A 25,486-nucleotide genomic window follows, 5' to 3' on the forward strand; every position below is an offset into this window, starting at 1 on the left:
AATGAATGGTGAATGGTTTAGATTCTTCTACTTGGTGCTATATGTATCTGTTTTCTTTATTATTCATAGCTTTGTTATTAATCCGTTTGCAGGTTTTAGAACTGATCATTATTCATATATCCATACTGATTGTTCTCTATTGCTTCTTGCAGGCCAACAGTTTTTAACTCCGCCTTTGTAAAGTTGTCGCTAGCTTTACAATGCCGGTCCCAAGCCCGGATAAAGGAGGAGGGAAAGGGAAGAGTATAGGGTATTGCAATTAAAAAATTTTCACTTTTAAAATATATCAAAGTTTGGGAGTGAAGCAGATGATCTAACTGAATAACCGCGATTTTACTTCACCTCTTTTTGTATTTACTTTTATGTCGAACCAAATCGCTACTCATTTAGTTCTAACTACTACTTGATAATTTTAGGAATTAGTTTGATAATTACGGTTTGCATTATTTGATTATTCATTTGTATTTGTGCTTAATAGGGAGTTGAAGTTGTCGGGATGTACAAAACTTTGCTTGGGAGTCGAGGCTTTCGAAAAGTATGAACATATAGCTGTTATTGTACTATAGGTGCTGCTATGCTTACTTTTGAAGCTCTTTCTGAGACGTCTGAATTTGCAAGGAAGTGGGTTCCATTCTGCAAAAAGTTCAATATAGAACCCCGAGCCCCGAAAGTGGTACTTTTTCTCGAAGATTGACTATCTAAAAGACAAAGTCCATCCAAACTTTGTGAGAGAATGACGTGCAATGAAGGTTTTAATCTTTTGTCCATATTTGGTTTATTTTTGTCTAGTATGTCTGCTTTCAGTTCCCAGACACAGCACACACACACGCACCCTGTTAGAAGAAATTATGTTGTTGGCCTTAGGCAAATTAGTTGGATGTGTTGTCCGATCTTATCTTAGTGTTATCTACTTCAACTATGTTTTACTGATGGTTATGAAACAATTCAACTTCAAATTAAGTGTTTGATTGCATCATTCTGTTTTCAGAGAGAGTACGGAGACTTTAAGGTTCGGATAAATAGTTTGGTTGACATGGCAAAGAAGGTTCCCAAGGAGGGTTGGACAATGCAAGATGGAACACCATGGCACGAACAATGTCCGGGATCATCCCGGAATGATACGTAATTAAGTCATGTGTATATTATCGTGTTTCCTACTATTATTAAAACCTTAGTCCTTGCATCATCCGTTTTATCAATGTTATGCAATGAGCCCGTTTCCCTCTCTATCTTTTATCTTTTGGTAGGAGACTATAGACTGATCGATATAAAAGATGATGCGAGGTAAAGCAAATAACAAACTATGAAGACTAATTATGTCAAACTAAAAAACTTGCATTTGATGAGCAGTGTGTAGTGTGTGGTATGTTAAGTAGTACACTAGTTCAGCTGGTGTTTTGTCTATTTATTGTATTTTTTCCCAAGTTTTGTTTGTTTCTCTCTCTATGTTCGGAGTTCTCATCATGCGATCTCTTATGGAATGGTAGTTCTACTTGATCAAATCTTTCAGCTAAATTACTCCATTGATAAAATCTTTCAGCTCCCTCTTATATTTTATGATCGTTGGAACTACATGTTTTCCTTGGTCAAGATAGCGTCTGTGATGTTGAAGGAAATGAGTTACCTCATCTAGTGTATGTTTCTCATGAGAAAAGACCAGGCTTTGATCACCATAAGAAAGCAGGGGCAATGCATGCTCTGGTAAGAATGAATTTTAATAAGCAACATTTTTCTGATGTTTGTATTTGCACTTCTTTTTATTATTTATTTCAGCTTTATTTCTACTTACTTCTTTGCCCGGTTGCTCAAGGTGAGAGTCTCAACAATCATCTCCAATGCTCCATACTTTCTGAATGTAGACTGTGATCACTATATAAACAACAGTAAGGCACTCAGAGAGGCCATGTGCTTTATGATGTACCCAATTTCAGGGAAGAAGATCTGCTACGTGCAATTCCCTCAAAGGTTTGATGGAATTGATCGTAATGATAGATATTCAAATTGTAACATTGTATTCTTTGATGTGCGTAATGCTGCTTGCTTCATCCACATTTTGGTGTTTTTGTTTTTCTCTTGATCTTGTAGAATGGATAACTTGTTTTTTACTATATGCAGATCAACATGAAAGGGCTTGATGGCATACATGGACCTATTTATGTTGGAACAGGTTGTGTTTTCAGAAGGCAAGCTGATAAAACATAAAATGAATAGTTTACCTACGAAATGAACGATGAACTCAAAACGTAAGTAAACTAAACTAGGTTATGAGCCTATATTTATCAAAGTTTCTACTCTCAATTCTATCGAAATAAAGTGGAGTAACAAATTCGTTCCACTCCTAGTTCTCTAGCATGGAATGTTTTATAGTATAATTTGTCGGTCTTAAGTCTAATGAGAGATTTACGAAGGGTGTTATACTACGATACAATATGAAATTGATTATGTTGAATTTAAACTATGAATGCTATGGAAATATGATTGTTTTTGAATCTAGATAAAGGATTAGAGGGGACTTGAATCCACCTCGAATCCAACTTAATAACCTAGCATAGATTCTTGTATCTCGATTCTTACGTTCTTACGGCAAGAATTTCGAGTTCTAATCCCTAGTGTTCATGGCATTTCTACCAAATACTAACTAGCATGTGAGGTCGTCCACCCATTCTCATGGCTTAATCACGACCTTCTAGAGTAGAATAGATTCTACAATGTTTCTATACTATACCACTAAGTTTTCATCAAAGCTTCATCAACCCCTCTAATGGAGGTTTTAGCCTTGAGCCATCAAACCATCATTTCCCATTGAATTATAACTACTCATCATATTAAAATTCTAACTTAACTAAATTAACTAACAATGTTTCAATCTACTTAAACTACGAAATGATAATCAACAAGAATTAAAACTAGATCTATAAATTGAGATGACAAAAATCGAAATTGACAAAATAACTATTTTATTTATCTAATCAATCAAGAACAATGATTCAAAGACTTAATCTAAAACAAGAATTGAAAATGGAACTAAAACTTAATTAATCTACTGAAAACTAGATCTAGAATTATCTATATGGTTTTAGGTCTAACTAGCTACCATTAACAAAGAGCTAAGCTTTTGTTTTTATATCTCCAGATCCAAAAATCGTGCATGGGCTTGGAGCCATGTTTTGAGCCAGAGAATCAGGCCCAAAACCCAATTTTTTCAGTCCAAAAAGGCCTCTTCAGCTGCAGTTGGCTTCAACAGACTTTTCGTCCACTTTTGCTCCTCTGATTAGATCAAGGCTTAGACCATTGGAAATCTCTTTCCGAGCCGGTCGTTTTGACATAAAATAGGCCCCATTCCGAGGTCTGAGTCCAAAGATACGACCTTCAGAAGTGCTGCTGACTTGTGCTGTTTCAGCCCGCGTCAACTTTTCAGCTTTTGACCGGGCTTTAGAAAGGCTTTGTCTTCTTGAATCTTGGCCTTTAATCATGGAACTCCTTAGTAACCGACCTTAGCTCCTTTATCTCGCTAAAGTGGTACATTTCTGCACATAATGGACTTTGAAACCTGAAATGCATAAAAACACGTAATCAGTGTTAACTCTTAATTATTACTCACATAATTGGTCTAAAAGTATGCCTGTTACAGGGTTAAAACTACAGTTTTGGGCTCTTATCAAACCACCCCCAAACAGCATTTTCCTTGTCCTCAAGCAAAGATGAGAAATTAGAATAAGTGACAAAAAATGGAGTTCTAACTACTCTCGTTTCGCTGAGTACGATTGCATTGACCATATGCAACAAGGCCTTAAACCACTAGGAATTCCCTAGTAGGACGAGTTATAGCCTCGTAAGAGTTTTCCAGTGAAGGTACTCACAAACTTCAACTATACTACAACGACTAAGAAATAAAACTATTGTTTCCTCATTTATGTCCCAACTATCTATATATCTCACTAGCAAATGAATAGGAATAACCAAGTCAAAAACCTAAGCTAATGTATGCATAATAATCAATCATTTATGATACAAATATAAATACTATGAGTAATACTATGAAATGCCTAGCAGGTTCGTTTCTGAAAACTCGGAATAGCGTCCTTAAGTAGGTCCTCACATAAATGTCAAGACGAAAACCACTCTGATTTTTCCGCTCAAGTTTCGCTACTCCAGTGTGCAGTGGACACACTTTACCTTACAATCTCAATGACAACAAGGAAGCCGGAGTCGATCAAACACATCTGCCACTTACTATCACACTAACCTATTCCTAATTGAGCTAGAGGTCTTTATTAGGTGTTGCGGGGATTAGGAGATGGTTTAAGAAGGAAAGAAATGGATATTCAAAAGGACAAGTCTGAGATAGTAGAGTCTTCATATTATGTAACTTAGAAAAACCTTGTTATTTACTTTTTGCTTCTACACTTTGTTTCCATCCTTAGCCATATTTTTTTTTTTTTTTTTTTTTCTTTGGCTTTTTTAACTCCTTTTATTCTATTTTTTTGGAGTTTTATTTTATTTCTATTTTTATTTTTCTTTTCTTTGGATGGAAACTTCTTTTCTTTATTTTCTCAAGCAATTAACTAACTTTTGTTTACACCTGTTTTTTTCTTCTTCTTTTTCTTCCTCATTCTATTCTCAGACTTATTCTAGATTGGGTAGGTTGATTTTATTTTTATTTTATTTTTATTTTGTTTTATTTTTGTAACAGGGTAAAGGATTTGTGGGTTATGAAAGGATAAAGAAAGGCTCAGAGGGGCGACTAGCGGAAAATAATTCATAGGTTTGAATTTCTGGCTATATCGATCCAAAGAGGGCCTAAATTCTCGCTTAGGATATGGCATAGTGATCAAGCAAGTGGACGTGTGATTTCTCTATCCGGATTTTACTTCTCCCTTGTGTCATTTCTCAAATGTTTCGCTCATATAAGGCTTTTAGGCTATATTCTCACAGATTTTTGTAGAATAAGTACTCTAGCCTAGCTTTTAGAAACTTACTGCTAACAATCATAAATACTCATGTAATATATTTATAGATAGATGCAAAGATTATTACCTACATATTAACCTAAGTTTCTAACAATTATTCTGATGCAAAAGCTACGTGAGACTTCTAGATTGTTAAGAGCATAGAGAAAGAAAACAATACCAATATTCCTAAGTGTATAGCATAAACTTATTTATTTATGTTTTTGAAAATTTTTAACTTGAAAACAAATGCATATTATACATTTCTATATCCTAACAGATGCCTTAATTACACGTGTTTCTATGCCCCACCAAACAAGAAACATGTTTTGTCCTCAAAGCATTTAAATAAAGAGGGTAGAAAAATACCATGGAAACGCGTGAAATTCTGGGACATCTGCAAAACAAGGTTAGAACATACTAATATAGGAAATAAAAATACTGACGCAACTCTATAAGAGTTCCACCCATTATGGGGTTAACAGAATTAAATTTGCCTGGGACATAAGCAGACAATAACAAAACTAAAAACTTACCTTATCTCCCGCTTAAGCATCCTCCTCCTCCTTAAAGAGATGAGGTTCCTTCAAGATCCTACCACCCATTATAACTTGCCAAGCTTGCCGCCATTTATCATCTACTAATGCTAACCTTGTTAAGTGTTATTATGTCCGATGGGATGTACGGGCGACCAAATGAGGTCGCACCTGCCATCCCGCCAAGTCATTATTCGCAATGAGCTTAACCACCCAATTGGTGGGTCTCATGACTTCAACCCTTTTCCAATCTGTGAATTTTTCACGTATCACGTAAACAACTACGCATGATGTGGCTTACTAAAACAGGCATAAGAAGATACTTACGCTTCATGCTTTGGGCTCTCTTAAGACTAGCGACTAAAACTTCGGGGAATGTCATATCGGGCGACGTCCCTCGCCTAAAGCGAGGAAAATGTCACCTGCGATCTCGTTTTGCGAAAATGAACCGCCATTCCCCAAAATATTCATCGGGATGAATAACATGGTGGTGCCTACGTTTAGGGAAAGGCTACCAAGGGCAATGCTATATCGCCCCTGGTCCATTACTCGAAATACGCCTCCCCCATAATACTCATGGAAATATGTATAATCATAAATGTATGCATTATCCGTCATATATGCCCATGTGTGAACAGGATCAGGTATTGGTAATCCTGAAACTAAAGCGACCACATTTTTATTGAATTGATGTGTCGTGTCATCAACTACGATGGAGAATTCTTGTTCTCCATCCTGATTACAATAGAATTTAACGTGGTCGTAGAAATAAGCGATAGTCGTGGTGAATATGAATCGTCATCACTTACCGATAGATGGCGCCCTCCTAATCTGCGGGATCCCGTGGTCGGAACCAATGTCCATAGGTCTCGGGTGCCCAACATCTTGAAAAGACTGTTCGGGTATGACTATAGGAGATGTCATCTCAACTACTCTTTGAACAGTTCCAAAAAAATCCCGAATGATCCTCCTCGAAAATTTGAATTTTCCGCGTTCCGCGAAGCGCTGGTGCGCCAAGCTTAGAAGCGCGGTCGCTCGTGGGTTTTTGCAATAACAGTGTTTGGGCACGAGTCGCGCTCCAGCAGGGCTGGTCACGCCTCGAGTAAACTTTCGGAAGTGTACAAGGCTCGTGCGCTCGACGAAGCAGCGGCGCCGCTTCGTATGAAAACTTTGAAAACGTTTTGGATGAAAAAGAAGGAAAAACTTGGAGTGAAAGGTGAGGGATGATGGTGGGGTGTAGTGTGGTTTGTTAGTGTAGAATGAAGGGGGTTTAAATAGGTTCTGTGCTTCTAAAATGAATCGGCAAGTTGCCAAATTGTTTAAAGGTAATTTCCGAAATAGAAAGATTCCAAACCCCAAAAACGGAAACAACCCATCTTCTTGATTTTCTAAAAATCCCGGTATCTTTTATCTGGATTTAGAATAGTAACTTCTAAACTCTCCTAGATTTAATGCTACCACCACACAAATCATAGATATGCCGATATCGGCCAAATTCTCAACCTTTCCTCCAAGACAACTTTACCGCAGATGATCATATAACGAATTATGCTCGGTATAAATATTACCACCCCCAAACAAGTCGGGAAGGTGGGATTAATGATAAAAACAAGCAGTACTCGAAATTAACCAATTATATTAAAAATAAAATTTAAATCCAAACAACATAAAACAAAAACATTAATATTTAAATTTAACTACTTAATTAAAATCCAACTAATAAAACAATCAAAACCATGAAATAACAGCGAACACAACTGATGGTGAACACCTAGCCATGTGATGAAGATGGACCCTGAGATGCAGATTGGTCCTGGCATAGAGAATGGCTTGAACCATCTGTCCTTTGACGACGACGCTCATGCCTGTCGGACTCGGCTGAAACAGAGTCCTCCACGGGTGGCATGGGTCAGAAGCATCTATTCGAACAAAGCTACGTAGCTTCCATCTCAGTCCGATTCTCGCATCTTTGGGCTTGTTGATCTTTGGTGGATAGTCTCCATGTTAGACAAGATATCGTCCTGAACCCCTTCGAGCATTTCAAATCTCGTCTGAAGGTTCGTTTGCTTCTCTCGAACTACAATCTGTCTATCTCGGATATCTTCACAAATACCAAAAACGCAACGCAAGGCAGTTTGCAACACTTGCATGCGTTCTAAATTAGAACTACATTTATCTAATGCATCGTCATCCAGACATGTCATATCCTCCCTTTCATCCTCCGACTCAACCATGTTTTCTTCAGACAACGGCCAAGTCTCTTGGATGCAATCCGTATAGATACTTGCATTAGAATGCAATTTGATCTTAATAGGAGCAGATCTTGCGACAACTCTAAAGGAGAGCATGATCTTAGTGATCAATACGGGAAGAGGCGCCAAGCTCTTCCCCACTCCTCGAATCACATTAAACATTAAATCGAGGATGCAGAAATTATACTTATTCGTTTGCAAAATCCAGAGAACGTGCAGACATTGCAGGGCCGATATCATCGACTTTGTCTTTCCCGGGGCGTTCCTACCAATCCACCGAGCTACTGCCGGTTGATTGGTTCTCGTGGTTGGCGGGGACGAATGAGATGTCGGATTGTATTCACCTTCCACGACGGTATCCTTCATCAAAGCGGGAACTCCGATATCGATTCCCGAATTGTCGCTACCGTGTTGCTTTCAAAGCGTAATTCCTAACAGTTCAACCAACAACCGTCGTTACTTACTTCCTCCTCGTTCCTGCTACCTTTATGAAAATCCTATCCCCCTCCAATTCTTGCTTCTTATAAAACTGTTCTACCAAATTATAGTGATAGAACTCCTCATTCGAGTACCACAGTCCGTTCCAATGCCTCCTAATCATCTCCGCGTCGTAAAATGGCGCGAAGCTGTCGGAAGCAAACGCGTGCTCCGGCAAAATTCTTCGTCGTAGCACCATTGAAGTTTTTGAGACAACTAATGGTTTTGTAGACTGTGAGGGAGGCGAGTTTGAAGAAAAACAACTAAAAACAACGGTGGTGGCGGTGGTTACTTGAATTGGTGGCTGTTTTTCGGAGTTAGGTTGGTGGTGGTAATGGTTTGGAGAAGATTTTAGTTGGATTTGAATTTCTTGGCGTGGGTGTAGTTAGGTTTCCTTTTCTCTCTCTCTTTTTTTTTTTTTTTTTTTTTTTTTTTTTTTTTTTTTTTTTATTTTGGTGTTTAAGGTTTGTTTTAAACCTTAGTAACCGGCGGGTTGAAAAGGAAAGAAGTGTGCGTTTTGGGAAGGAAGGAGACGCACAGACATGCGTCCGGTTTGGGCCCAAGCCCAACTTGAATTCCGAAATTTTCCGAGTTTTCGCGCAATTTCAAATTGAATTTGCCGCTTCGTTACTGGCCCGATTTTGGCGAATGAGTTATGGAAATGATCAGTAGAGAATTTCCAATCCAATGATCCATAAAACACTCAATTTCAGCCATGGGTGACGTATAAGAAAGTGGAAAAATACCTCGAAGTGCGTGTGTGACGTAAGTTATGCGAATGAAGGAAATCAAAGTTTAGATTACGTCAACCCAACTGAACTACAAGTAATGGGCCTAAGCAACACAAATGGAAAGTTCGAGCAATCCAGATGGAAAGACCGATTGCCCACCTCCAAACAAATTTTTAAACACAAAATTTGTTCTAACGCGGGTCGTTTAAAGTCAAATTCCCAAGACTTGTTGGATTGCTATTTCTATGATTAATAATTTATTATTATTATTATTATTTTTTATTAGTTTATTATAAGAAAGACGAAAAACAATAAATACATAATTCACCCCATAGAGGAACATGACTCAAAAACCGAGAAAACATGCAAAAGTGGAAAACGTGAATTATGTTAACTGTGGACTTAGGATCCGGTACTTACAGCCACACACTCCATAGGGAGGGCCCGGTTACTTGAATGGTGCACTTACCACTATATGGAAGTGAAAGGAAGTACACCAATGACAAAGGTCAATCCTCATAGACAGGGTCCTGTAAAAGGACTTCCTCTACATCAGCGGACAGAAGTTCGTGAAAATATTTTAACCGTTGACCATTAACTTGAAAGGTACTGTTGTCATTGGGATTTACCAAGGTGATTGCCCCGTAAGGGGTGACTTCAAGAAACTTAAAAAGGACCGACCAACGGGTTTTAGTTTCCACAGGAAAATATGTAGACGGGGAGTTGTAAAGCAAGACCTTTTGATCGACCACAAACTCTTTGCGCAAGATTTGCTTGTCATGAACACATTTCATGTTAGCTTTATAATCCTTCACGAGATCGTAAGAATCGATACGGATTTCTTCAAGCTCATTCAATTGCAACTTCGCGTTTGACACCGCCTCATCAATATTGAAGTTAAGGCTTTTTCATAGCCCACGAGAGCCGCGGTGCTCTAATTCAACGGAAAATGACATGGTTTCCCAAATACAAGTCTAAAGGGAGACATACCTATAGGAGTTTTGAAAGCAGTTCTATCGCCCATAAGGCATCCGATAGGCAACCACCAATCTTTCCTATTAGGGTTTACAGTTGTTTCTAAAATCTTTTTGATTTCCCTATTAGAAACTTCTACTTGTCCGCTAGTTTGTGGATGATAAGGAGTTGCTACTTTGTGTGTAACTCCATACTTTTTCACTAGGGATGCAACAACTCATTGCAAAATGTGTTCCACCATCACTAATGATGGCTTTAGGAATGCCAAACCGACGAAAATATATTCTTTAATAAAAAATACAACGGTCTTATGGTCATTGCTACGGCAAGCTAGGGCCTCTATCCATTTAGACACGTAGTCCACGGCAACTAGAATATAAATGAAACCGTGGGAAACAGGGAAAGGACCCATGAAATCAATGCCCCAAACGCGTCAAAAATTTCTACTATCAAGATTGGATTTAATGGCATCAGTATTACGTTTAGTGATTAAGCCCAAGTTGTTGGCAAATCGAATACCGTCTTGCAATGCACTTGGGCATCCTTAAAAAGGGTAGGCCAATAAAATCCACATTGAAGAACTTTAGCGGCTGTTTTCATCCCACTAAAATGGCCACCACACTCTTTGTCATGGCAGAACGATAGGACTTCATTATATTCCCACCGGGAATACAACGACGAGTAATCTGATCCGCACAATACTTAAAAAGGTATGGCTCATCCCAGTAGTATAACTTAACTCTGGCCAAGAACTTCTTACGCTCATTTCTTGACCAATTATAAGGCATAACATCGGCCGCTAAATAATTTACAATGTCAACATACCATGGTGCTGAAAAAATCGCATACAGATGCTCATCAGGAAAAGAGTCCGGTATGGACTCAGAATCACTTTGATCGTCGTTTGTAAGTCTAGATAAGTGGTTGGCAACTACGTTTTCGACCCCACTTTTGTCCTTTATTTCTAATGTGAACTCTTGCAGGAGAAGGATCCATCGGATTAATCTCTGCTTACCATCCTTCTTTGCAAGAAGGTACTTAAAGAGCTGCATGGTGCGTGTAAACTAAAGTTTTAGAACCAACCAAATAAGGATGAAACTTATCTAAAGTATAAATGACAGCTAAGAATTCTTTTTTTCGGTAGTTGAATAATTCCGTTGAGCATCGTTGAAGGTTTTACTAGCATAATAAATGACATGGACTTATTATCTAGTTTTTGTCCCAAGACCGCACCAACCGTGCATAGTCACTAGCATCACACATGAGTTCGAAAGTTTTAGACCAATCGGGAGGCAGTATAATTGGTGCGCGAGGTTAGGCTTACTTTTAAAAGTTTCCAAAGCCTGCGTCAGATTAAAATTAAAATCAAAGATTGCATCTTTCAAAAGCAGATTAGTTAAAGGCCTAGCTATTTTCGAGAAGTCTTTAATAAACCGCCTATAAAAACCTGCATGGCCTAGAAAGGCTCTAATATCATGGACAGTCCGTGGTTTAGGTAGGGTCGCTATCTTATCTAGTTTGGCTTTATCTACTTCGATGCCATCACTAGATACGATGTGACCTAGTACTATGCCCTTTTTCACCATGAAATGACACTTTTCCCAGTTTAAAACGAGGCTCTTTTCTTCACACCGTGTCAAAACCTTAGACAGGTTAGACAAACAGTCTGTGAAGGAGTCTCCATAGATAGAAAAATCATCCATGAAAACTTCCATAAAGCGCTCTACCATGTCACTAAATATATGAAGCATACACTGCTGGAAGGTACCAGGAGCATTACAAAGGCCAAAAGGCATTCGTTTATAGGCATACGTTCCAAAGGGACATGTGAAGGTAGTCTTTTCTTGGTCATCAATATCAATAATAATCTGAAAATAGCCCGAGTAGCCATCCGAGAAAACAATAAAAGCATGACCCATTACGGCGTTCGAGCATTTGATCTATAAAAGGTAAAGGAAAGTGATCCTTTCGTGTCATAGCATTTAAACGTCAGAATCAATACGGATCCTCCATTTCATAGGACCTTGTGTGACAACATAGTCACCCTTTCCGTTCTTAACCATGGTAACTCCCGATTTCTTAGGAACTACATGAATGGGGCTTACCCATTTGCTATCGAGATTGGGTATATGATACCCGCCATCGGGTAAGCGTAAGACTTCTTCCCTAACCACCTCTTTCATGGTAGGGTTCAAGCGCGGCCGAGGTTCGCGAGAAGTCTTCGCGTTATCCTCCAAATGGATACGATGAGTGCAAACATTAGGGTCAATTCCCTTAATATCGGCTAGGGACCAACCAATCGCAGACCGATGTTCCCTAATCACCCGGATTAAACGTGTCTCTTCATTCTTAGATAACAGAGAAGATATAATTACCGAATGACTACCATCCGGATCAAGTTGAATATATTTTAATTCTGGGGGAAGAGGGTTAAGCACTGGGGTGGAAGGAAAATCAATAGATGTTTCGTCGCGGTCTTCCTTTTGCATAATGAATACTTGCTTAGGTAGCAAGTCTTCATACTCAATATGTGGAACAACCGAAGGGTCTACAATTGGTGTGGACTCAAGGATGGTGTTGACTTCCTCTAAGTAGGAGTCATTTACGAAATCTGAAGTTCCAAAAGAAAGGAATTTGTACATATTGTTTTCGAGAAAGCGTGTTGTTAAAATAATCTTGAGCTAAGCTCTCGATCATGCTAACCTCCCTATCTATAGACGAATCTGGTAATTGTTTCATCATTTTAAAAACATTTACTTCAACTGTAAGATGGCCAAAAGATAAGGACATCTTACCATCGCGACAATTTATAAGTGCGTTGGCAGTTGCTAAGAAGGGGCGCCCTAAGATGATTGGTACAGAGTCGTTAGCGACTTCTGTATCGAGGATAACAAAATCAGCAGGATAGTAGAAATCATGAACCTTAACAGTCACGTTTTCCACTACACCCTTAGGATACTTAATTGACCTGTCCGCTAATTGCAACGTTATTTTTGTAGGTTGCATTTCCTGTAGACCTATTTGTTTATACAAATAATATGGGAGTAAGTTAACACTTCGCCCGTGTCTAATAACGCCGTCGTGTGTGGGAATCTCCTAAGGTGCATTTCTGATAGATGGAAACAGGGGTCCTTGTACTTAACAATTCCATTATTTTTCGGATAAAGTTAGGAATTGTTCAATTAGAAAGGCGCCTTTAGGTATGTTGGTCTTACGCTTAGTAGTGCACAACTCTTTAAGAAACTTAAGCGTGATTAGGTAGCTTTTAATAGCTTCGAGAAAAGGAAGGTTTATCGTTAGATTTTTGAAAACGCGTTCCTAATCTCCTCAAAGTTGGTATCCCCGGTTAGCATGGCTAATTTTTGAGAGAACGGTGGTTTAAACTCTATATTTAGCCGCGTATGGCTCGACTTGATGTGTAACCTTGGCTTTCTGTTTTCTTAGGTTGTGGTTTAACTGGTACCTCTACAGTGGTAGGCTCTTCAGTTTCTATTTCGGTATCTAGTTCGATATCCGGTGTAGGGAGTACTGATAGGGTAACTATAGGCATAGTTACTTTGTTATCAACCACTCTTCCAGAACGGAGGGTGGTGATGGCATTTAGATCACCTACGATTGTAGTTTCCGTGCTAGTATTTCCGTTTACCTCAAAGGCTGTGTTTGTTGTTTTAGGGTTTGTTATAGCTTGTCCTGGAAACACGCCTTTTGGTTGGGCTTTCTCTTGGGCTAACTATTGTATGCCCTGATTTATGGATTGTAAGATCTGTTGGTTTGATTGAGTCATTGATTGGAAAAGTTGTTGGGTAACCTGTATAAAGGCGTCTATACGATCCGGATGTGATTGTGTAGTAGTCACAGGTGGTGCGACTAGAACTATCTCACGTTGATTATTTATGGGTGGGTTGTGATAGTTACTATTGTTAACCGGAACGATACCTCTATTGGTATTATAACTATTATAATTACCCTGACCTTGTGCTAAACCTTGTCGTGGTTGTGCTTGGTTGTTATAATTATTATAATTTCCCTGACTTTGTCCCTGTCCTTGCCTAGGCGGAGCTTGATTATAGTTGTTAAACACCTAACATTTTGGTTATTAACCCTTGGAGGTGAAACTTGTTGGTTGTTTCGCCAACTAAAGTTGGGATGTTGTCTCCATGGGGCATTAGGAATAGGATAGCTATTAATGGAGCAAACATTGTCTTGCTCTAATTATTATTGTTCATAAGCGAGAGGACAATAGGATTCAGGGTGCTCATGACTCAAACAGACAATACATGGGTTGGAGTTAACATTCATGACGGGGATAGGCTTTTGTTGCACAGAAATAGCCTCATCCTTTTTAGTTAGAGATTCGATTAAATTTTTTAGTTCTAGATCGGGTTTCATCTCAAACATACCGGCGGCCTTAACTGTTGAAGAAGAACTAACCGCGCGGGGGATATCATCACTACCCCTAATTGTTATTACGTTTAGTTTGATGTTCTAAAAATTTGTAAGCCTCCGAGGCTCCTTTACTTAGGAAACTACCCCCATTCATTATGTCAAGGACTTCTTTATGGTGATGTTGAAGCCCTTTGAAAAAGGCACGTACTAACGTGTCTTTTGCTAGGTTATGGTGTGGACACTCTATAAGCAGATCGGTGAAACGATTCTAAGCCTCCGAAAATGATTCATGAGGATTTTGTCGGAAAAAATGAATCTTGGAAAGCATCTCATCCGTCTTTAGGGGTGGGTAAAAATGTTCCATAAACAGCTGAACAAGTTTAGCCCACGAGTCCACAGAGTTAGGCGCTTGGGCAGTTAACCAAGAGGATGCCTTATCGGTTAAGGTGAAGGGAAATACCCTGAGTTTAATTTGTTCCGTACCAACCGTAGGATGATAGAATGTTGTAAGGACTTGTTCAATCCTACGCATGTGTTGATAAGGTTTTTCATGGTCTAAACCATGGAAAACGGGTAACAAATTAAATATTTTTGGGGGAATTCAAAAATCCCCCACTGGGTCTGCTAGAACGATGCAAGATTTAGGGCTATCGCTCAAGGCTTTGTAAAAGTCGGAGAGAGGAGTCTCTTTTTTCTTCACCATTATGTCCGTGTGGTTGGTGGAATAGTAGCTAGAGGTGTAGTGATTGGTATACTCGATAGATTTGTTTGTTGTGCCGACGGTTAATTATGTTCGTGTTTTCTCCCCGGACCTTAATTAATCTCATGCAAGTCTAAGTCTAAACACGACAACACTCCAAACAATCTTGATATTTTAGTATAAACCTCTAACCGAGATCACGAGGTATGGAAGAAAGGAATACCTGATAGCGTCCTTGCTTCGCTTATGAATAACGTCTTGTTTATGCGTGTTCAGTGTAAATAACAAGTTAGAACACTGAAAAACTTAAAAATCGAAGTTCGAAACAAACCTGTAGAAATCCGAAAAATTTGGCTTAGGGCGGGTCTTTCAGATAGAGCGTTTAAGCTCCGTGTAACTTGAAATTCCAGTGTTTTAGGGCGGGTCGCGCTCAAGATGGGGGCGGGTCGCGCTCGTGTTCCAGGCTATAGGGCGCAGGTGCGCTCCTTATAGGCGCGATCGCGCTCAGTGTAATTTTGTCAGGGAATTTTTCAACACTAAAACGGATAACCACAGTATGAATCAAACAAGGGTGGGTAGGTTTAATGGGACTTAAAAATGACTTATTTTACTATGAAAACAATGCTAAAGTGCAACTAAGATGGCAGCGGCGCCATTTGATAAAACATAAAATAAATAGTTTACTTACGAAATGAACGATGAACTCAAAACGTAAGTAAACTAAACTAGGTTATGAGCCTATATTTATCAAAGTTTCTACTCTCAATTCTATCGAAATAAAGTGGAGTAACAAATTCGTTCCACTCCTAGTTCTCTAGCATGGAATGTTTTATAGTCTAATTTGTCGGTCTTAAGTCTAATGAGAGATTTACGAAGGGTGCTATACTACGATACAATATGAAATTGATTATGTTGAATTTAAACTACTTAATGCTATGGAAATATGATTGTTTTGAATCTAGATAAAGGATTAGAGGGAATTGAATCCACCTCGAATCCAACTTAATAACCTAGCATAGATTCTTGTATCTCGATTCATACGCTCTTCGGCAAGAATTTCGAGTTCTAATCCCTAGTGTTCATGGCATTTCTACCAAATACTAACTAGCATGTGAGGTCGTCCACCCATTCTCATGGCGAATCACGACCTTCTAGAGTGGAATAGATTCTACAATGTTTCTATACTATACCACTAAGTTTTCATCAAAGCTTCATCAACCCCTCTAATGGAGGTTTTAGCCTTGAGTCATCAAACCATCATTTCCCATTGAATTATAACTACTCATCATATTAAAATTCTAACTTAACTAAATTAACTAACAATGTTTCAATCTACTTAAACTACAAAATGATAATCAACAAGAATTAAAACTAGATCTATAAATTGAGATGACAAAAATCGAAATTGACAAAATAACTATTTTATTTATCTAATCAATCAAGAACAATGATTCAAAGACTTAATCTAAAACAAGAATTGAAAATGGAACTAAAACTTAATTAATCTACTGAAAACTAGATCTAGAATTATCTATATGGTTTTAGGTCTAACTAGCTACCATTAACAAAGAGCTAAGCTTTTGTTTTTATATCTCCAGATCCAAAAATCGTGCATGGGCTTGGAGCCATGTTTTGGGCCGAGAATCGCCCCAAAACCCAATTCTTCGAAATCCAAAAGGCCTCTTCAGCTGAAGTTGGCTTCAACAGACTTTTCGTCCACTTCTGCTCCTCTGATTGGATCAAGGCTTAGACCATTGGAAAGCTCTTTCCGAGTCGGTCGTTTTGACATAAGGTTGGCCCCATTCCGAGGTCTGAGTCCAAAGATACGGCCTTCAGAAGTTCTCATCGACTTGTGTCTGTTGCTTTTTCAAACTGCGTCAAAATTTTCAGCTTTTGACCGGGCTTTAGAAAGGCTTTGTCTTCTTGAATATTGGCCTTTAATCACGGAACTCCTTAGTAACCGACCTTAGCTCCTTTATCTCGCTAAAGTGGCACATTTCTGCACATAATGGACTTTGAAACCTGAAATGCATAAAACACGTGTCGGTGTTAACTCTTAATTATTACTCACATAATTGGTCTAAAAGTATGCCTGTTACAGGGTTAAAACTACAGTTTTGGGCTCTTATCACAAGCTTTGTATGGATTTGATTCCCCCACCAAGAAGAAACCCCCTGCAAAGACCTGCAACTGTTGGCCAAAATGGTGTTACTGCCTGTGTTGTAGATCTAGAAAGAAAAACAGGAAAATGTCACCAAAGAAAGAGAACAGGAAAATGCTCCTTGTTGGGTCTGTATGATTCAAACTTGTCACTTCCATATCAGATGGTGTATTGATATGTGGATGCTCACTTCCTTAATTGGCTAGGTGACTGCACCTGGTGTGCGTCTTTCATATGTTACTCTTAAGTCTCTAACAAAGCACTCTTGGTTTTTCAGTATATTTATCTTCTTGTTAACAAGTGGTTGCTTTGATATTCTTCCAAATGAGTCCTTCACTTTGAAACATGATGGTCGTGGCTATCTGATAATGCTAAAGATAATTCGCCTACGAAATGAACGATGAAACTCAAAACGTAAGTAAACTAAAACTTTTTTATGTGCCTAAGATTTATCAAGTTTTCTACTCTCAATTCTATCGAAATAGAGTGGAGTAACAAATTCGTTCCACTCTTAGTTCTTTAGCATGTGATGTTTTCTAGTTAACTAATCGGTCTTAAGTCTAATGAGAGTTTTACGAGGGGGAATTATACTACGATGCAACTACCCACAAGATACAAACTATAATTGATTCAACTACGGAAATACTACGTTGATTCTATAATAAGGAATTAGGGGGGATTGATTCCACCTTAACTCAATTTAACTCACTAACGACGAATCGTCGTAATCCGAATTGAACTGCTACGCAGAACAATTGGTTCTCCCTAATCCCTAATTACACATGACATTTCTACCAATTCATAACTAGCATGTGAACGATTAAACCCATTCTTATGGCAAATTAATCGTTTCTAGAGTGGAATAGAAATTACGACGACTCTACGATATTCAGAATCAAGCTTTCATCAAGGCTTCTCAACCCCCTCTAATGGAGGTTTAGCTGAGAATCATTCCACAATCATTTCCATATGAATCTAAACTAAACATAATATCAAGATTCGAAATTTACTAATCTAAATTAACAATAATTAAAATCTAATTAATAACTAAGAAATGGTAACTAACAATAATTAAAACTAGATCTAATCGATTGAAATAACAAAAATCGAAATGACAAGAATAATAACTATTTTATTTATCTAATGAATGATATTCAATGATTCAAGAAATTAATCTAAAACAAGAAATGAAATTCTAAAACTAAGTTCTAAAACTCATTAATGGAGGCTAACTAATCTAATTCTAATCTAGGTCTAACTATCTACCATTAACAAAGAGCCAAGCTTTTGTTTTTATACTTTCAGATCAAAAAATTGTGCATGGGCTTGGAGCCATGTTTTGGGCCAGAGAATCAAGCCCAAAACCCAATTTCTTTAGTCCAAAATAGGCTCTTCAGCTGCAGTTAGCTTCGACAGATGTTTCGTCCACTTCTGCTACTCTGATTTGGTCAAGGCTTGGACCATTGGAAAGCTCTTTCTGAGCCGGTCGTTTTGACATAAGGTAGGTCTAATTCCGAGGTCTGAGTCCAAAGATATAGTCTTCGGAAGTTCTGCTGACTTTGTGTGTTGTTTCTGCCCGCGTTGACTTTAACTTTTTAGCTTTGACCGGGCTTTAGAAAGGCTTTGTCTTCTTGAATCTTAGCCTTTAATCACAGAACTCCTTAGCAACCAACCATTGCTCTTTTATCTCGCTAAAGTGGCACATTTCTGCACATAATGGACTTTGAAGCCTGAAATGCATAAAACACGTAATCAGTATTAACTCTTACTTATTATTCACATAATTGGTCTAAAAGTATGATTATTAAGGGGTTAAAACTACAGTTTTGGGCTCTTATCACTATCTGTCTATGTCAGATACTGGTCCCAACAGCAATAACTCTCAGTTCTTCATTACCTTCAGAGCTGCACACCATCTTGATGGGTTAGTTTCAGTACCCCACTCTATATATATACTGGGACGTGATGTATATGCATATGGTTTTGTACAAAGTGTGAGTTGGTGAACTTACAAATTGACTTAGGTGCTGGTGTTTGGTGGATATGGTCTCCTTATCGTAGAGATGTCCCTATAAGCTTTCAATTCATTCAGACATTTCTAACCTTGTCAAAAGAGGATCCTATTTTGAGAAATACTGGCTCCTCATATACTTTCAAAAGTTGTTTAAGGTATAGACAACTTTTAAAAGGTTAGAACTGTCGGATGAGTGATAATGATTTGTTCCAAATATCTGTCTGCGTTTATCTTGTAGGTGCCTGTTGTACGAAACTCTTTCTGTATAGATCCCATCCTATATGTGTGTATTGTTTGTTGCTCTTATGTGCATATTTTTTTTGTTTCCCTTTTGATTTCAACAGGTTGCATGTTGTCTTTGGGAAGCTTGTGCAAGGCCGTCGGACATTGAAGAAGATTGAAAGCGCAGGTTCCAAGCAGGGGGAACCTGCGTTTTTTGTGAAAATTGTCAATTGTGGTGAACTTCTTGAAGGTAAGATAAGATCAGAGCGAGTAGCTTTTTGGAGAGGGAGTCAATTAGCTTAGCTGATAGAGCTTTATTGTTTATCACTAAAGATATAGAGCTTTTCAGTTTCTAAATAATTTGTCGTATAATAGATTTTCTTATGAGTTACAACTAAATGTTTTTAGGTGTTGTGCGTAGAAAAGGAAAATCTAAGAAGCCTTCAAGAGGAAGGAGGAGAAAAAGACGAAGATATTCTACTTCTAAGCCAGATAGTTCATCTGATTCTAGTTCGGAGTTCTCATCATGCGATTTTTTTTTTTTTTGCTTAAAGGTAATTGATTAAAAGAATAAAATGAAAAGGTACAAAGGAAAAGAATAAGTAGAGTAAAAGTTGCCTAGTGTGAGTATCATCATATGTGTACCCACCTATTATAGCCCAAAATTAGTTAGAGAAACGAAAGTAGGTAGTGAACTGGTTCTCCAGGTTTCTCATGAAAGGAGGCCTTGTGCCCCACCATTTACTTTCCCTCCTTTGTAATGCTGCTCCATGCCTCAAACAACTGTCCGCTCCTAAGTTAGTTTCTCGCCATGTTGCAGTTACATTAATCCATGTGGCTTTCTCTTTCAGCTGCCTCCATTTAGCTCTAACTTTCCAATGTACTGTGTCCTCTTGAAAGGCTTTAACCACTGAGGAAGAATCTGATTCAACCCAAATGTATTTCCAGTCCAAGTCCAAAGCTCTCTGAATTCCTTCAACAACTGCCACAGTTTCTGCCATATAGTTAGTTGCGATACCCAACCCCCGTGCTGCTTCCCCCAAGAAATCTCCTTTGTAGTCCCTTAGAACTATGCCCCATCCCGCCATACCTGGATTTCCCCTTGAGCTCCCGTCTGCGTTCACTTTAAGAATCCCCGGGGTTGGGGGAAGCCAGTAGCATTCAATAATTTGGGGGGCTCTTCTCGCTTTATGTGGAAGATTGAAGCTGTGCAGAGCTTTCATGTCCATCATGCAATTATTCATAGTACCTGATGAACAGTGGTAGGCTCTTATGATGGCTCTCCTAGTGAGAAAGCAAATATCCAAAAAACTGGATTTCTTCTCTTCATAAATCACCTTGTTTCGATTTTTCCACAAACTGACCATGCAAGTCAGTGAGCAAGCTTTCCACATATCCAAGATCAATGCGCTATGATGCTTGCTTTGTCGCAAAATATCGTTGAAGGATTCTATACCTGATCGCATGCTGAAAATTTGTCGCATCTGATCCCAAACTCATTTTGCTAGAGGGCAGTGGTACAAGATGTGATCGATGGTTTCCTCTTCTCGTTTACATATACAGCATCGCGAAGCAAGCTGTATCTTCCTCTTTTGCAACTGATCATCTGTTCGCGATGCCCCTCTTACTAGCTTCCATGTAATTCCTTGTGTTTTAGGGAGTATCTTGGCGCTCCATATGAACCTGCAACCCATGTGCTTCACCGCTTTTTTCCTAATGTCTTCATGTGCTGCTACTACCGAAAATTTTCCTTTTCCATCAGAAAGCCATACTCTTTCATCGGCCTTGGAATCATCAGGATGTTGGAGAGAGAGAAGGTTGATACCGATTGCTTGAAGCACTTGTGAAAAGTTACCTGAGAATTCCCAGTCACGACCCTGAATGAATTCCTGTAGCCTTCCTTGGAATTTCTTGATATCATCACTTTCTTCTGGGAAGAAGTCTCAAATGGGTTTCTTCTGTAGCCAGTTTTCTCGCCAGATATTAATAGAGGAGCCATTCCCCACTATCCATCCATGGAGTTCAGTCATCTCCTTAAGTGCCCATCTGATGCCCCCCCAAACTGTCGATGTCTTGTAGTTGGTCCAGGCGCCAAATCGATTTGTGTACTTTCCTCTCATAAACTTCGACCAGTCATTCTCCTCTGTGAGCAGTCCCCACGCTTGTTTCATTAGCATGGATAGGTTGATATCTTTAAGTCTCCGAATGCCTAGACCACCTTCCTCTAAAGGTTTGCATGTTTTTTCCCAAGACACCGTAAAAGATTTTCTCTCAGCCGGGTTAACACTCGAAATGAAATTCCTGATGATTCTCTCACATTCTTTGATCACTGACTGTGGCCATCTGTAGATCGCCATATTGTGGACTGGGATACTATTTAGAACATGTCTCGCTAAAACAACCCTTCCTTGAAAAGAAAGCATTTTCCCTGCCCATCCTGCCGCCCTTTTCCTAATCTTGTCCACCAGCGGTGCCAATGCCGCCCTTGTTACCCTACCCATGATCAAAGGTACTCCTAGATAATTCTCCGGTAAGCTCCCTTCTTTGATTCCCATAGTTGCCTGAATCAAATTATCCTTTCTGCTTTGCATCGGACTTAGAAAAATCTTGCATTTCTCTTTATTTATGAGCTGCCCTGAGGTGTCTTGATACCTGTTAAGAATCTGCCCCACTTGCTTAAGACATCTCATATTTGGATTGCAGAAAAGAAAAATATCATCCGCAAACATCAAGTGCGAGGGACTGTAGTACTTGGAGTTTATCACCATCGGCTGTATCTTGTTCTCCAGGACCAATCTACTTATGCTTCGGCTTAGGCAATCTTCCGCTATAGCAAAGAGCAGAGGAGATAGAGGGTCCCCTTGTTTAAGACCTCTTCCCATAGAAAAATTCCCTTGTGGTCCACCATTTATCATGATAGACATTGTGTTGCTTTGGAATAGCGCTTGAATCCACCTGATCCATCTTTCATTGAACCCCACCTGTCTGCAAACTGCCCACAGAAAGTCCCAGTCCATCGTGTCAAAGGCTTGAGGGATGTCAAATTTTATCCCAATGCTTCCACCATGTCTAAGAGTCTGCAAATCATTCACCAGTTCCGATGCTAGGCCAATGGCTTGTTGTGAATTTCTGTTAGGGATGAAGCCATATTGTTCCTTGCTGATGATTCGTTCTGCTACTAGACGCAGCCTTGCGGCAAGAATCTTTGTGATGACCTTGAAGACGAAGTTCGAGAGACATATCGGCCGAAATCTGCCTAACTGATTGGCATTTTTCTCCTTTGGGATTAGAACAATGAAGTTGGTATTGATACCAAATGGCAGTCTAGATTTTAAGAAGAAATAGCAAATGGCCCTTGTAAGATCATACCCGACTATATCCCAACAATGGTGGAAAAAATATCCGGAGAACCCATGAGGACCTGGGGAGCTGTCTGGGTTCAAATGAAAGACAACTGCTTTCACTTCTTCTGGTGTTGGAATGGATGTGAGGAGATCATTATCCTCAGCTTGCAAGTCCTGAGGCATAGCATGTATAAGATCCCAATCCATAGTATGCTCCACTCTCCTGAATTTGGCAGAGTAATGGTTGACTATGTGCCTGCCGATCTCCTCCTGAGTGTGAAGGGTGACACCCTCCTCATTCCTCATTTCTGTGATCAGGGACTTAATTTTATTTCTATTGGCCATTGCATGAAAGAATTTTGTGTTTCGATCATTGTCCTTGTCCCATTTTGTTCTTGACTTCTGTTTCCAAAAATCTTGTTCCTGCTGTAGCAGCAGTTCCACTTGATTTTCTTGGTCCACCATGTTCATCACAAAGTCCTCCGTAACATCCCCACTCTCGAACTGCTCATGCATCATTTCCAACCTCTTGGTTTCTTCCTCTACCTTGAACCTGATGTTACCAAAAGTCTCTTTATTCCACTTCTTCAAAACAGCCTTTAGTCGCTTCAGTTTCTGAGTGAGAATGTATAAAGAGTGTCCCGATAATGGCTCCTGCCAAGATTCCATCACCACATCTTTGAACTTTGGATGGGAGCACCACATGTTGAAGAACTTGAAAGGCATGTTGTTGGGTCGCGGGATACTAATACTACCCCCCATTAAAGGTGAGTGGTCCGAGCCAATTCTGCTCACCACCTTGTATTTCCATCCTGGGAATGTGGAACTCCAGTTCACATTACATAACATTCTATCGAGCTTGCCCAGAATTTTAAAATCTCCAACTTGCTTATTCCACCAAGTAAGCTGAAACCCAGAATTGGGAACTTCCATCAGTTGGTTGTTGTTCATGAAGTCTCTGAAGTCATTCATGGAAGCAGCCGTGGGATTATTCCCCCCTCTTTTCCGAGACACTTAAGTAGGCATTGAAGTCTCCCAGAATCAGCCATGGCAAATTTAAAAAGTTGATGGGGGATAGTTCTAACCAAAGAAGTCTTCTTTGCACGTAAAGGCAATGGGCGTGCACTATGGTGATTAAAACATTGTCAACCATAACTGTAATATGCTGATTCGAAAAGTGAATCCTATTGGGAGCTGAAATTGAATCCTTCCACATGAGCCAAAGGTTAGGTGTTCTTTTAAGATCCGAACTGGGATTGGAGTAGAAAGCACTACTCATTCCCAAAGATTGTAGAAAACTCATGGGGAGATCAGTGGGATAAATCATCAGTTCTGCAATACCCACAATCTCCGGTTCCCATTTATTGATAAGCTTGGACAGTCGATTTTGAGACTTGTCGTTTGCTATACCTCTAATATTCCAATATATGCACCTCATTGAGAATATTGGAAATTTATTCGGTTGGATGGTGAAAGTCGAGTTATTCTTCCCGTCCCTTAGTCCTAGATCTTGATCTGGACCTGGTGGCTGGAGGAATGTGAGACTGTAGCTGCCATTGTGGTTTGTATCTTTCTTTGTTGCTTTGGAGTTGGTCCTCCACTTCCTCTTCAATCATATCACTCCAGTTCGATGATTGCAGAGAGGTAGGATCAGGAGGCTTAGACTCGAGTTCCTTCACTTGTTGCTTTTGCACCAGTAGGTGCAGCACTTTCTCCGCCTCAGAGTCTGCTATGTTTAGTCCCACTGAAGTCTTATGGATATGAGATAGAGACTCAGATGTAGATCCTCCTCTCTCTGAAAACGGGCTGATTCTATTGCGCAATATGAGCCAATCCTCCTCTCTTATATGAGGTGGTGGAACTGCTGTTGCTACACTCTCCGTTTGCTAGATCCCTTCCTCCTCTCGAGTCTGCCTAGAAACACAGCCCTCTCGAGTCTGCCCAGAGTCACAATCCTTTCGAGTCTGCCTAGAATCCCAAACCTCGCGATTCTGCCTATAGACCCAGCCCACATCTCCCGTTACCAGAAGATCTGCTGCTGCTACACTCTCCGTTTGATGGATCCCTTCCTCCTCTCGAGTCTCCCCTCGAGTCTGCCTAGAGTTACCGTCTTCGCGAGGCTGCCTAGAGTCATAGACCTCGTGAGGCTGCCTAGTGTCACAGACCACATCTCCCGATACCAGAAATGTTTCCCCCGGAACTTGTTCTGTAGGAGATTTCTCATGTTCTCTGTCATTTTGCTGCGCCTTACCATGTTCTACTTGGTCAATCTGAGTACCTCGATTCTCAGCATGTTGCTCATTTCCAGAATCTTCTTGCTCCTGCTGGGTACCTCTAAGAACAGTTGCGGTACATGTATGAGGTTTTGGTACCTGGTCTGGGACCAAAAACTCCTGATCCTCAATAACATGAACCTCCTCCACTTCACCTAACCCATCGAACCTGTTTTGAACATCAACCCCTCTATTTTTCTCCGAGGCTTTTGGTCTCCAGATAGTCTCTCCTTGCTTGCTGCTCTCTCCTGAGTTTCTTTTTCTCCCTTTTCGCCTGTGAAAGTTATCTCCACCATGTTCCGGGAGGGGAGTGGCGTCCACTACCACCTCTTTATCCTTATTTGTCGTATCCTTATCTTTGTTGTGCTGCATATCCCTTCTTAGCTTCCTGCACTCCGTGACCAAGTGCCCAACAATTTTACAATGTGTGCACATTTTTGGTAATTTCCCAACCTCGACTGTTTGC

The 25,486-nt window shown here is 39.6% G+C and overlaps 1 protein-coding gene and 1 pseudogene across 1 annotated transcript; both read left to right on the forward strand.

Moving 5' to 3' along the window:
- Position 1: 1 nt before the first annotated feature.
- LOC147481884 (cellulose synthase A catalytic subunit 2 [UDP-forming]-like) lies at positions 2-17,305 on the forward strand (annotated as a pseudogene).
- A 1,708-nt stretch (positions 17,306-19,013) lies between these two features.
- LOC147481885 (peptidyl-prolyl cis-trans isomerase CYP63-like) lies at positions 19,014-19,969 on the forward strand. The gene is made up of 3 exons (XM_086579107.1): positions 19,014-19,091; positions 19,526-19,653; positions 19,812-19,969. The coding sequence occupies exons 1-3, from the start codon at positions 19,018-19,020 to the stop codon at positions 19,967-19,969; spliced, it is 360 nt and encodes a 119-aa protein (XP_086435233.1). The 5' UTR covers positions 19,014-19,017.
- Positions 19,970-25,486: the final 5,517 nt, after the last annotated feature.

This window comes from Coptis chinensis, chromosome 8, assembly GCF_015680905.1.
Source record: "Coptis chinensis isolate HL-2020 chromosome 8, ASM1568090v1, whole genome shotgun sequence".
Taxonomy (NCBI): Eukaryota; Viridiplantae; Streptophyta; class Magnoliopsida; order Ranunculales; family Ranunculaceae; genus Coptis; species Coptis chinensis.

What these genes read in the sequence shown, in the direction of transcription:
- LOC147481885 (XM_086579107.1), top strand. Translation starts at nt 19,018, where the DNA reads ATGTCAGATACTGGTCCCAACAGCAATAACTCTCAGTTCTTCATTACC. An exon ending in GCTGCACACCATCTTGATGG is followed by an intron (nt 19,092 to 19,525) that starts GTTAGTTTCAGT and finishes TGATTTCAACAG; the next exon opens with GTTGCATGTTGTCTTTGGGA. An exon ending in TTGTGGTGAACTTCTTGAAG is followed by an intron (nt 19,654 to 19,811) that starts GTAAGATAAGAT and finishes AAATGTTTTTAG; the next exon opens with GTGTTGTGCGTAGAAAAGGA.